Here is a 12,172-nt window from a genome sequence, read left to right as displayed (position 1 = left end):
ACCTTTAGCACTAGAAGTAAAAGCTTTTCATCAACTCTCTCAACTTAAGAAATATCATCTATCTTGGCTGATATTTCGGAGAGAGCCCCAGAGATGACGTCAAGGCAGAGATGAGGATTAAAGAAATATACATATACAGCATATTTGTGACTGAGCGTGTGCAGGATACACATGCAAGGTCATCACAACCTTATAGAAACAGGAAGAAGAACGCAGCTGTGCAACGGTGATGATTCATCATAAATGAAACTTTTGTTCACCCTCGCAGCCCGAATCACAGGTTAGTTATTTATTCATTCATTTAGGCTGCTTGTTTATTTAAAATAATCAATGGTTGGGCTTTTATGATGAAAAAAAAAATAGTGGAAGAGACGATTCTCTCAGTGGAGAGGTTTTTTTTTTGCAGAGGTTCCAGTTTTTGTAAACCCTTTATGCCAAAATCAGTAGGAACCAAACATTCACTGTAGGCTTGAAAAACCTGCTTCTCAAAGGTTTGTAGTTTCCTCACTGATGGAGAACAACAAGCTTACATTCAGCCAGTATTATAAAGTCTAATGGTGACGTGACGTTTTCAGAGCAAAAAAGTGTTGCAAACTCTCTAATACGCTACAAAAAATAAAGAAAATATGAATAGAGTTGATTATAGAGTTGGACAATATGATGATATAAACCATGATGTCATAGAAACTTGATGAATGATGATGATGTTTTTTATTTCACTAACAGTATCTCACCTTCCACAAATATTTACTATATTGCAGCTCTGAGGATGAAGCGGAAACGTACAGCTCCTTCTTGTCAAAACCTGTTTTTTCTATTGAGTCCATTTTTTTTTTTTGTGTCTCCGTCCAGGTGAAGAAGACCTGGGGTGCGACTCTGACCACCCTGCAGGACATGACGGTGCTGGACGACTTCGACGTCTCCCAGAGCTTCACCCACAGCCCGTCCTCCGAGTCGGTCAAATCCAGCGTGTCGGACGGCTACTTGAACAAACCCAGTCTGGCCAAGAGACGGGCCAACCAGCAGGAGACGGAGCTCTTTTACTTCACTGTGAGAGAATAGAAGAGCGTAATGTTCATACTTAAAGACGACGGTAGTGAACTGAGCTTCTATATTTGTGTTTTTTTTCAATCTGTAGAAATTCCGCGAGTATCTGGAAGGGAGTAATCTCATCTCCAAACTCCAGGCCAAACATGACATACTGAAGAAAGCCTTAGCAGAGGGTAGGACGTACAGAAACTCTCCTTCACTTGTCTTCTGTCTTCTATTTATAATACAGACAGTCATTTCCTGCCTTGAAAACTTCTCTTTATGTCTCACAGGATATAAAGCTGAACTGCTGACTACCAGGTAAGGCGTTATCTCATGTCACGGCGCATATTTTCTCTCTCACGTTGATGATAAGTGTTATTTCCCTTCCCCGCCACTTCAGCTTGAGCTTTGTGAAACTGACTTTTTCTTCCTCCTCTTTCTGTTCGTTACAGTCGTGGGCGGAAGAACTCCCATAGCAAGCACCAGGTAGAGTTTCACTTCTATCAGGCTTCAGGTTGTTTGTCAGTTTCTTTGTGGAAAACAGCTTAAAGCGAAATTTAGACCTTTAGACTGCACTTCTGTCACATGCACGCACCTGCACAGTATTTTCAGCATGGCAGACCATAATGAGTGAATCTTAAAGGGGAAATATGATGCTTTTTGTGATTTTTTTTCTATCTCTATGCTGTTATAATGTTGGATGTCTGTGTTAAATATGGTCAGAGTTCTAAAACTTGAGGTGAACGAATGTTAAAATGCTGCCTGACATCAGATTGTTTGCACACGTTCACAAACGGTCTTTGTTGCTAAGGTCGTTTCCGTTGTCAACTCGCGTACTTCGGATCAGATTCAGGCTCAAACATGCACAGATGTTTTTGAGAAGTTTATATTTTGCATGAAGTAGGAGGAAAAGAAGTGAAATCCTGCTACTATAGTTTGTTTATGTAGCCTCCGTAGCCTGGAGCTGACCAATCAGAACAGAGAAGGCTCATTAGGAGGCGGGCCTTAAAGAGACAGGAGCTAAAACTGCCTGTTTCAGACAGAGGCTGAACTGAGGGGCTGCATAAAGGACCAGTAGAAGATAAATAAAGAGTTTTTAACTGGAAATCATGCAAAGATATTCCAGGAGAGCCCTGGATTTAAAATATAGAGCTGGAAATGTGCAGAATATGTCCCCTTTAAGCTTTATAAAAGAAAAAAAAAAACCTTGTAATTTATGACAAATAATTGACAGTCTGATTCTGTTACTCAAATAATGTGACAAGAATCAGATCCAACCATTTGATGAGATGTTATGTGTGTTGACAGGATTCAACCAAAGCCATACCCTTGCTTGTGGAGAGCTGCATCCGCTACATCAACCTACACGGTGAGTCGAACTCGTCAGTTGAGGTTCATTGTATCTTCGTGTCATTGATGAGAAACATACAGTGTGTTCGAGAGAGGTCTTGTTTAAACCAGTTTGTGTGTGAGAGGTTTCTGATTAGAGCTGCAACAATTAGGTGATTAATCGATTACTCGGTCAAAAGAAAATTAATCAGCAGCTGTTTTTATGAGTGTTTTGGTAATTTTTTATGCAAATATTGGGAAAGATTTGATGGTTCCAGGTTCTTCAATATTTTGTTAGTCTTACATGACAGTAAATTGAGTTTTGGACCGTTTATTGGACAAAACAAGATGTCAAAACATGTGCCAAAAGCTTTGTCTTGGCACCGACGGTAAACCTGCACTCAGGCATCAGACTTAATTGAGCCCAGTATGAAAACAACAAAAAAATGTTGGTATCCCTTCGAAGCATCGTTCATTTGTTTTCTACTCTGAGACAAAATCAATCTCTTGGTATCCATTTTCATCAGTCGCCTATCAACAGTATTGTCACAATGAAATAAACCACTTGAACTCCAAACTGATTGTGCTCCTGACAGGTCTTCAGCATCAAGGCATATTCCGGGTGTCAGGGTCACAGGTGGAGGTCAACGACATCAAGAACTCCTTCGAGAGAGGTGAGAGGTCAAAACTGTAGGGTGACCTGAAGGTGCGTAAGGATGCGGTTGACTCGTTTGTCTCTCTCGTCCAGGTAATGACCCGCTGATTGATGAGGAGAGCAACCACGACATCAACTCGGTGGCTGGCGTGTTGAAGCTCTACTTCAGGGGTTTGGAGAACCCATTGTTCCCCAAGGACAGGTTCAATGACCTCATCTCCTGCGTCCGTGAGTGCCGCTGTCTGTTTACTGCCGATGTGCTGTGTGTTTGTGGTGTGTGCAGTAGAGTCGGGACAGAATGAGATTTTTTAAACGCTTAAAGTTTCTGATTCCTGATATTTTATGCTGATGTTCATTATGTTTGAATTTGACTCTTTTCGTGCCAAAACAATAACTTCAGTTCAGTGAAACTCACCACTGAATCAGTTGAATAAACCAAAGGTTTCCAAACTGTGAGGAGCGCCTCTCCAGGAGGGGAGTGCAGATGGACACGAGGCAAAGATACAGTGAGAGGTGAAAAGGACAGGTGCATGTTGGTTATTGTAGTTTAGCCCAAGCTTTCAGAGACAGTGGCTGCGACACACAGCTCATGGAGGCAATTAAGGTACTTAAACCGACTTTCTATTGAAGTTCTGATTAACAATGTAAAACAAAGTCAAGAGGTTTTGATATTTAGCACAACAAGCTAGTGAAGATGTAAAAGGAACCATGTTCCCACCATAGACTGTACAAAAATATAGACGTAGTTACCGTGACATTACCCGTTGGTTTCTGAAAAGCGGTTTTAAAGCTCAAAGGCTGTTGCCATCTTGGCAGTACGTGACTCTGCCTAACTCCCAGCCAATCAAAAATGGGCAAAGAGGCGGGCCGAATGGCTGAAACAAGCCACCTAGCGGCTGGTGGACCTGTCACTTAAAGCAGCCATGTCCTTCACGATGCATAACTTTACGGCTTAATAAAATTTAAACGGGTGAGTTATAAAAAAATTCACCTCCCGTCCAGTTGTCATGAACGAGGAAATTAGCTACAGAGACCAAAACCGTTTTTTGCACCAGGCTGTAAACATGTTTATTTCTGTTGTAAAGTTGGGCATTTTAACATGGGAGTCTATGGGGATTGACTCACTTTTGGAGCCTCAAGTGGTCATTCAAGGAACTGCAGTTTTTGGCACTTCAGCATTGGCTTCATTTTTCAGCCCCGGAGGTTGCCGCTTGGTTCCCACACATGCTCAGTGGCGTCTGCCTTACACGGAACTACTCTCCAGAGACTGAAAACGCGTTTCTAAACAAACTACAATGACCATAATCTTTAGGGCAAAGGAACATGTCGCCCAGCGCAGCGTTGTGGCTCATTGACGTGTCTTTTATAGTTTTTGGACAACAAGAAAGGTCTAAGACACAGAGGAATAAGATATATCAGGCTTTGGATACACACACAATACTTGTGAGTAGATCAGTTCATTGTTGGTTTGGATACAAACATGAGATTTGTTGACAAGAAGAAAAATGTAGAAAATTGCCAGACATATCCTTTAATCATCACAGCATTGCATTACAACACTAAGCTACAGTACAAAACACTATAAGAGAAAAACAAGGAAATAACAAAGTAAAGAAAAATACAATTTTTGCAGCAGAGAAACGTATAAAAGTTACTAAAACTGATCTTATCGCTTGCAGTAACATTTTGGTTTCTCATATGTGACCTGGAACATTTGTGCTGCTTTCATCTGTATATGAGCCGCTGCCATGAGGCACGTAAATTATCTCCTCCCTGAAATCATAAATGAATCTGTGGCTACTGTATCTTCAGCCCACGCGCTCACGTTCCTTCTCAGTTTCTTTGTCTTTGTTTCTCTTCAGTGTCTCTTTGTCTTTCTGAAACTCATCCCCTCCGCAGCGGAGACATGGAGCCGGCCGCTTCTCTTTCAGGATGTGTCGTTTGTGTGTTACGGACACCTCGTGATGTCTCGGGGAGTGACGACGGCTGACTGTTTGGGTGTGTTTTTTTTTCCTTTGCTGCAGGAATAGAGAACCTGTACGAGAGAGCGCAGTGCGTACGTAAGATCCTGCTGGGTGTCCCGAGGGCGACGCTGGTGGTGATGCGTTACCTGTTTGCCTTCCTCAACCAGTGAGTATCCACTCACACAAAACTAAGCCCCTTACAGTTAATGATAATGGCCCATTTCTTTCCATTTTCCCACCGTTGCCTTTATCCCACATGGTTTTAAAGCTGAGGATAGGCGGGATAGGCCATAAACCTCTCGTGTAGTGAAGGGGGATAAAAGTGCGCACTTAAAGCACGTAGAGATGATAAAACTGAGCTCATTTCATCTCTGCAGCCTCTTAAATAAATATAGAATGAGAGAGCAGCGAGGGATGGAGAGGCGGGAGGTGTGAGCAGGAGGGGAACTGAGTGTGATGTGCAGGTGTGATGTACCAGCTGAATGTATCGGTGTATGTATCAGCTTCAGTGTTATTAAACCGGGAGCTTCACTGTCAAGGAGAGTAAAAAAATATTTTTATTTCCATCAGTATTTAACTTCCAGGTCCTGCGAAAGGCTGGTGGCAGCATCCCAAGAAAGAATAGAGACTGAATGTGGCAGTTTAGCATTTTAACATCAGTCATTTATTAAAGAGAGACGTTTTTTAAGCAAGACTTTGACAAATGTAGATTAAACTATTACATAATGAGCTATAATGGTGTCATAATTGGCAGGAAATCCTGAAAGAAAGACTGAGTTGTTTCTACAGAGTAAGAGGGGATAGCATTTTAGTTCCTTGACATAAAAAGCCAGTTTTTAAGACAGCTTCTAATCCAGACAATGTATTTTTCATCTAGAAAGCTGAAAAAAAACATCAGCAGTCAATATCCTAAGATAAATGAATATCTGCTGTCGTATCTGGGTTGCCGTTTGCAGTTACTATTTCTCAACTTGCAAATACCGTTCATGTCAACATCAAGTCATAATTACAACCGGGAAACTGATCTGCCTGAAAGCTCTGATAGATCCGACTCGGCATTAAATAATACAGAAGTGCCTGAAAAAGCAAAACAAATATGGACGCCTCACATCAGTCAAAGTCTGTCGTTCAAGGTAATTAAACCAAAATTCTACATATAAGGTGCCATATCCTCAATTTTTAACCATCACATGACAAACTCTGCAATGATACAACCGTCTTGAGTCGTCCGATGACGTGAATGCTCACACATTCATTTCTAAAGCCTCCTCCTTCAGGACAAAGATCAGATCCATGTCATACTCAGATTGGATCCACATCGGGAGGCTAAACGTCAGCGCTCGCAAATGTTTTCTGAGTGAAATATACGATGCAGGCCGCTCTGTCTGTTGTTTGGTGCAACATCTGAAACATTTGTGCCGGCGTATGAACAGCGGTGCATTTACATAACATGTCAAACTGTCAACTGTCATGTCTTTGAAGTTTGAAGGTTTCTCTCACAGCACATGAACGCACCACAGTTTCAGGATCTCAAAGCAGCCTTCAGCAAACCATGAAGTAAAAAAAAAAAAAAGATGCAAAGACACCAGTACAATGTTTAAACAAAGTTATAAAATAACCACCAGTAAAGAAGAGAAAACAGCGAGTTTACTGTTCTGTTGTAGCAGCACTAGAATGAGGCAGTGAAGTAAACGCTTAATCCGATTAATCTAACTGCTTTATTCTGTAAGAAACAAAACAGATGTGTGATGTTAAACCTAACTGGTTAGAGAGACGTGTGAAGGATTTCTGAAGAGGTTATTTATGATATTTATGTCCTTTGCACCCCCTAAAGCAGAATATAAGATTGGTTTACATTATAAACCTCAAGATTTCAGTCCTGGTTACCGTGGTAGCAAGTTCAGTTTGATACCACAGCAAAAACTCCTTGAGCAGAGCAACTGGTGTATCTGTTTACAGCGCAGCCAAACAAACTCGCTTTGTTTTAATAAAGAAGTTTTTCCATCGTGATCACATTTCACGATGCACATGGTGCAAGTAGCGTTCAACACAACAGCAGGACGCAGTAAAGTCGGCTATCGTACTCGAGTTGGAGGTGTGCAGCTCTTCATCTAACGTCACTCCTTGCAGTATTTAAAACTGATCCACTATAAAAAAACGCATTTTTGATGAACGGTCACAGTCGTCACTAACCTCTGTGACAAACACATAATGTTTCCTGTGATTACTGTGCAATAAAAGTGTTTTATTTATCAGGGAACGGCTTTAATGTGAAGCAGCAGCAGCAGGAAATGTTTTTTTCAGATTCATTCAAGTCATATTGTTTTATAGTGATGATTCATCTGAGCGGCTGAGATTTCTAGCTGGAAGGAACCAAGTAGCTTAAATAGTGGGGGGGTCTGTATGTGGCAGGCAGTTAAATACCAATAATAAAAAAAAGAAAAGAAACTTTTACGTACTATATTATTAATTTAAAACACTTATTGTGAAATTAGAAGTTAACAATTTCTAAAGCCAAATATTCAGAGGCTGGAAGCCAGTTTGAGTCCAGCGCGGGAACGTCGGACTAACAATAACTAACAATGGAAACTAATAAGTGGCAGGAAACAGAAAAACGCCTGTTATCAGTTCTTAGAGCTCTTTGATCAACATAAAAGTTTCAAATCTTTACATCTGAGAAGCTGCAACCAGCAAATGTTTGTTTTTCCTTAAAAAAGTTGTTTAAATGATTAGTCAATTATCAAAAAAGTTTCTGATTAATTCGATCGATCATTGCAGCTCCTCTATATAGTGAAATATGTGCAGAACGTCAATACATTGAATGGACATTGTTGAAAATATTCACCGTTAATGGTCTTTAAACCTGAGCTTAATTTCATGAAAATTATAAATTTAATGTTTAATGTTGAGCTAAATGTTTTCTGAATTCATCCAAATTTTTGACAGACTGGACAACGACATGATTTGTACTAAATTAGTAGATACAGAGACCATAATGTAAAGAAAAATGTTCCAAATTAACCAAAACTGTTATCATTATCTTCCTGTTTAACATCATTTTTATAGTAAAACTGTGGCTTCCCTTCTTCTCCGCAGCCTTTCCCAGTACAGCGATGAGAACATGATGGATGCCGGGAACCTGGCTATCGTGTTCGGCCCCACCCTCCTGCCGACCCCGGACACACTCGACCAGGTGGCCTGTCAGGCGCACGTGAACGAGGTCGTCAAAACGGTCATCCTTCACCACGACAACATCTTCCCGGACACCAAGGAGCTGCCCGGGCCGGTTTATGAGAAGTGTATGACGGGAGACCAGTACTGGTGAGGCTCTAAAGAAAAACCTTTCATTCATATTCAGTTATTTCATTAGTTAATTAATCATATTCATCTAATTAGAACCTCCTAATGTTATTACTATTCTTCTGTGTTACCTATTTCCACAGAGATTAACCTTTTGAACCCTGATTTATTACTCTGGTCGCTCCGAGAAAGAATAAAAAAATCCACACAATTGGACAAAATCACATATAAGCTGATTTTATATGTAGATGGTGACGAATTAAAGGAAAATTTTACACTTGGACTGGATTATCAACACAGGGGGGAGGTGGGTAATGAAATATTCACTGTGCTCCTCAAGTAATTTAAGTCATCGTTCCAGACGGTATTTCAACCATGAGGGAAATAACACAATATGGTCTTTAATAGACGTTGACATTCAGTGGGAAAAAGCCAAAAGCCTCCCCAGGGGGGCGCCGGAGAGTTGAAGGTGAGGCAAAGATACTTCGTGAGATGAATTTGAGTTAAAAATCCTCTGAAAAAGAGACATTTGATGAACTTTTTTGCTCTCCTGTTGGTTTTATTTTTTTCTGTCATATCAGTCCCCAAATAGGCTTATATGTTGGTGTTAGCATGTTTCCATCTGTCAGATTAACATTTTTGTAGTAGAAGAAACTCAGGGATCCACTTTTAAAATACAAGAATGTTGCTCAGACAGGATTTAAATTACAGGAGGAGCAGCAAGTTCACTGGAAAAACAGTAGGTCATTGCAGCTGTAACTAATAGCGGGGTTGAGGGTGAAAAATTACCTGCATACTTTACGCGCTTCGGACTGGATTAAAACCACTGATGCAGGTAATGTTAAAATCACCACACACCTCCCCCCCCTGGAGAATTAAATCCAGTCTGAATGGGGGGCTGTAGTAAAGGTGTTGTTCCATCAAGGGTGTTTTTTTCGGCAGGGTTCAAGAGGTTAATGGGTTGATAAGCTGCTCGGTGCAAGAGTCGAAGAGTCCGCCATGTTCGTTATTTTCAAAGTCAAGACGCCTTTAAGTGTATTATTAAAGCTGTTATACTGTGGCCACTTACTAAAGGAAGGAAAATGGATCTGTGTTATGTATCTGTCGTCGATTTAATCCATGTAAAGCCTTCTCTCAGTTAACTGCTATCGTAGTGTTGTGCATCAGTGTTGTTGCTATGGTGACCTGCAGTAACCTTGTGCACTCTTTTAGAGGTTAAACCAGGACTATGTTTGAAGAGAAGAAATAACAGACACCTGTCAGCCAATCAGAGACAAGTGTTAGTTTAGATTTTGTGCAGTCGTGGTGTTAAAACATTAATCCTTTGATGACATATATTATATAAACTGAACTCTTGATGTTCTGCTGAAGCTGTATCGCCGCAGAAACGTTCCTCAGATTCTTACTCGCAGCCTTGTCTCCGTCTGTGCATGCGTCCTCCTCCCTTTGTTCCCGTATTGAATGGACTAGTGTGTCTTATCTTGCCTCGGTGCCTGAGCCTCTCTTCTTCCTCTTCTCCCTGCCTCCTCCCTCCCGCAGCGAGAGTCCGTTCAGCGAGCCGGGGGCGCTGGAGGAGGCCGAGCCCGACGCCGGCACCGAGACCCAGACCAGTGACGAGGGTACGCGTCGACCCCTGACCTTCACACAATCGCCCAGCGGGTCTCCTCGCCGCTCCACAACTCTCCCATCCCTCCGTCTCCTGGTGGAGAGAGGTTGCCACGGCAACCGCAGCCATGGAGACATCTCCCTCCACACACACAACCCCCCCCCCCTTTCCTCCTCTCCTCTCTCTATCTGAATTAATAGAAAACACTGGACGTTTTTTTTTTTTTTTAACCCTCTGAGACATTTGATTGACAAGTTCAGGTTCACCTCTATTTTCACTTTTATCTTCATCTCCCCCTCGTCTCTTCTCTCTCTCTCTCTGGCAGAGGGTGAGGCTGTGGAGGCGGTGGCGAGGTTCGACTACGTGGGCCGGTCGGGCCGGGAGCTCTCCTTCAAGAAGGGAGCGTCCCTGCAGCTCTTCCAGCGCGCGTCACATGACTGGTGGGAGGGGCGCCACAACGGCAACCGCGGCCTGGTGCCTCATCAGTACATCGTGGTGAAGGACAGGCGAGTGCACAGAGAGCTTCCGTTTGATGGTTTTTATTCTGTTATTGATCCAGAAAGCACTTTGTTATGTTGTAGATTTCATTTTAAATGGATAAAATTGCCATTTTTACCCATCAATCTACACTCAATAACCCATAATGACAAAGTGAAAACATGTTTTTAGAAATTTTGAAATCTTTCATTCATATATAGGTATTCAGATATATGTGATTAGATTCTTCATATATGTTATCAATCCATCTATAATTTTGTTTGTCCATGTTGTATTTCTATAATTTGGCTTTCTTGGTCTATTTTGCACACACATCTATTTCCTGTCAGTCCATGATGGAAGAGGGGCGCCTCCTCTGTTGCTCTTCTTGAGGTTTCTTCCATTTTTTCCCTGTTAAAGGGTTTTTTTAGGGAGTTTTTTTCGTTATTTGAATCGAGGGTCTGAGGATAGAAGATGTATTGTTGTGCAGATTGTAAAGTACCCTTAGGCAAATTTGTGATATTGGGCTATACAAATAAAAATTCTCCTGACTCGATATTCAGGACAATGAAATGTGGAAAAACTCTGAATATTTCTGAATCCATCCAAAGTCACAAATCATACATTTTCTTCAAAGGTCCGTGCAGCATAAACCTTCTACCCTTAGAGAATGGGAGAATGGTGCGTTATGATTGTGTAATGAGGTAGCACATAAGTGTTAAATGCATAGTAGCACATTACAAGAAAACACACAAAAAAGGAGGCACAGGATTGATGAGCGTGTGTGGTTGTTTTGTCGCAGCCTGGTGTCATTTACATGTGATTTAATGAAGGTAAAGACAGCGGACGGTCGCGCGTAAAGTCAGAGGCTGCAGATGTATCAACACATCTGTCCTGCTGCCTTTAGATGCTGCAGGGATTATAAATGAACTGAAGGAGAAGAGTCTGCTGTGCACAAACAACGTTCCTGCTTTAACCACGTTAAGAGGTTTTGTTTTTAATGCCAAATTTAAATGCACCTAGAGGTTGGAAAAGTGTTTATTTAAATTGTTGCACATTGGCTGCAAGTATTTATGTTGTTCTTGTGGATAAAATCACCAAAATCCACACAGACAGATCTGAGACATTTATTATAGACTTTATGGACTTACTTTTAGTTTTCCTTTATTCCTCATTTTAATGATATGATACATATTAGTATGATATATAATAGTCAAGACCACACTGAAGTTCTCGTTAACATAAGTGGCCCATTTGATTCTTTGACAAGCTGCAGTGATGGGTGGATTCGTTACTCACTGGGCTGCACACCTCGTTGATTAACAGGCTTATCGGACTGAGGGAGTCACTAACCGCACTCTATTGATCAGTTAATTGATGATTGGTGTGTTCTGTTAGTTCAGCTCTCCTGTTTCCTGAGTGATTTGTCCTGATTGAGAGTCTGCGCTCGCTGTCTTCAGGGCCGACGTCATGTCAGATACACTCAGTCAGAAAGCTGACAGCGACGGAGGGAGCAGCAGCACCGAAGACAAGAGGTCCAGGAGCGAACTGAGCTCTCCCACCGACATCAGACCACCAGAGACCTATAACAGGTCTGTCACGTAAGACGCCCTCCGTTATCATGAGAGGAGGACGGATTGTTTTAGCCGCAGTGAATTTTAAACCTGTTTTTCCAGCTTGTTCTCTCACCTCTAAAAATACCAGTGAATTTCATCATGATGTTATCACAGCCGTTTCTCATGTGACTCGTTCCTCCATCTGCAGGCATCTTGACACCTTTCACTTTCATTCACAGTCATCCCTAAAAAT

General features: G+C 41.6%; 1 protein-coding gene across 2 annotated transcripts in view; it reads left to right on the top strand.

Moving 5' to 3' along the window:
- Positions 1-12,172, top strand: part of srgap1b (SLIT-ROBO Rho GTPase activating protein 1b) — a 37,846-nt gene that overhangs the window by 20,991 nt on the left and 4,683 nt on the right. For both annotated transcript variants that reach the window (XM_044343865.1, XM_044343866.1), the window contains 12 exons: positions 853-1,050; positions 1,139-1,223; positions 1,323-1,350; positions 1,485-1,518; positions 2,341-2,401; positions 2,958-3,035; positions 3,110-3,244; positions 5,041-5,146; positions 8,077-8,301; positions 9,820-9,899; positions 10,212-10,392; positions 11,824-11,955. In XM_044343865.1, coding sequence (XP_044199800.1) covers positions 853-1,050; positions 1,139-1,223; positions 1,323-1,350; positions 1,485-1,518; positions 2,341-2,401; positions 2,958-3,035; positions 3,110-3,244; positions 5,041-5,146; positions 8,077-8,301; positions 9,820-9,899; positions 10,212-10,392; positions 11,824-11,955 — 1,343 coding nt within the window. The remainder of the gene's footprint in view (positions 1-852; positions 1,051-1,138; positions 1,224-1,322; positions 1,351-1,484; positions 1,519-2,340; positions 2,402-2,957; positions 3,036-3,109; positions 3,245-5,040; positions 5,147-8,076; positions 8,302-9,819; positions 9,900-10,211; positions 10,393-11,823; positions 11,956-12,172) is intronic.

The sequence above is a fragment of the Thunnus albacares genome, chromosome 23, assembly GCF_914725855.1.
Source record: "Thunnus albacares chromosome 23, fThuAlb1.1, whole genome shotgun sequence".
In the NCBI taxonomy this organism is placed as follows: domain Eukaryota; kingdom Metazoa; phylum Chordata; class Actinopteri; order Scombriformes; family Scombridae; genus Thunnus; species Thunnus albacares.
This window is presented reverse-complemented; position numbering and strand designations above follow the sequence as displayed.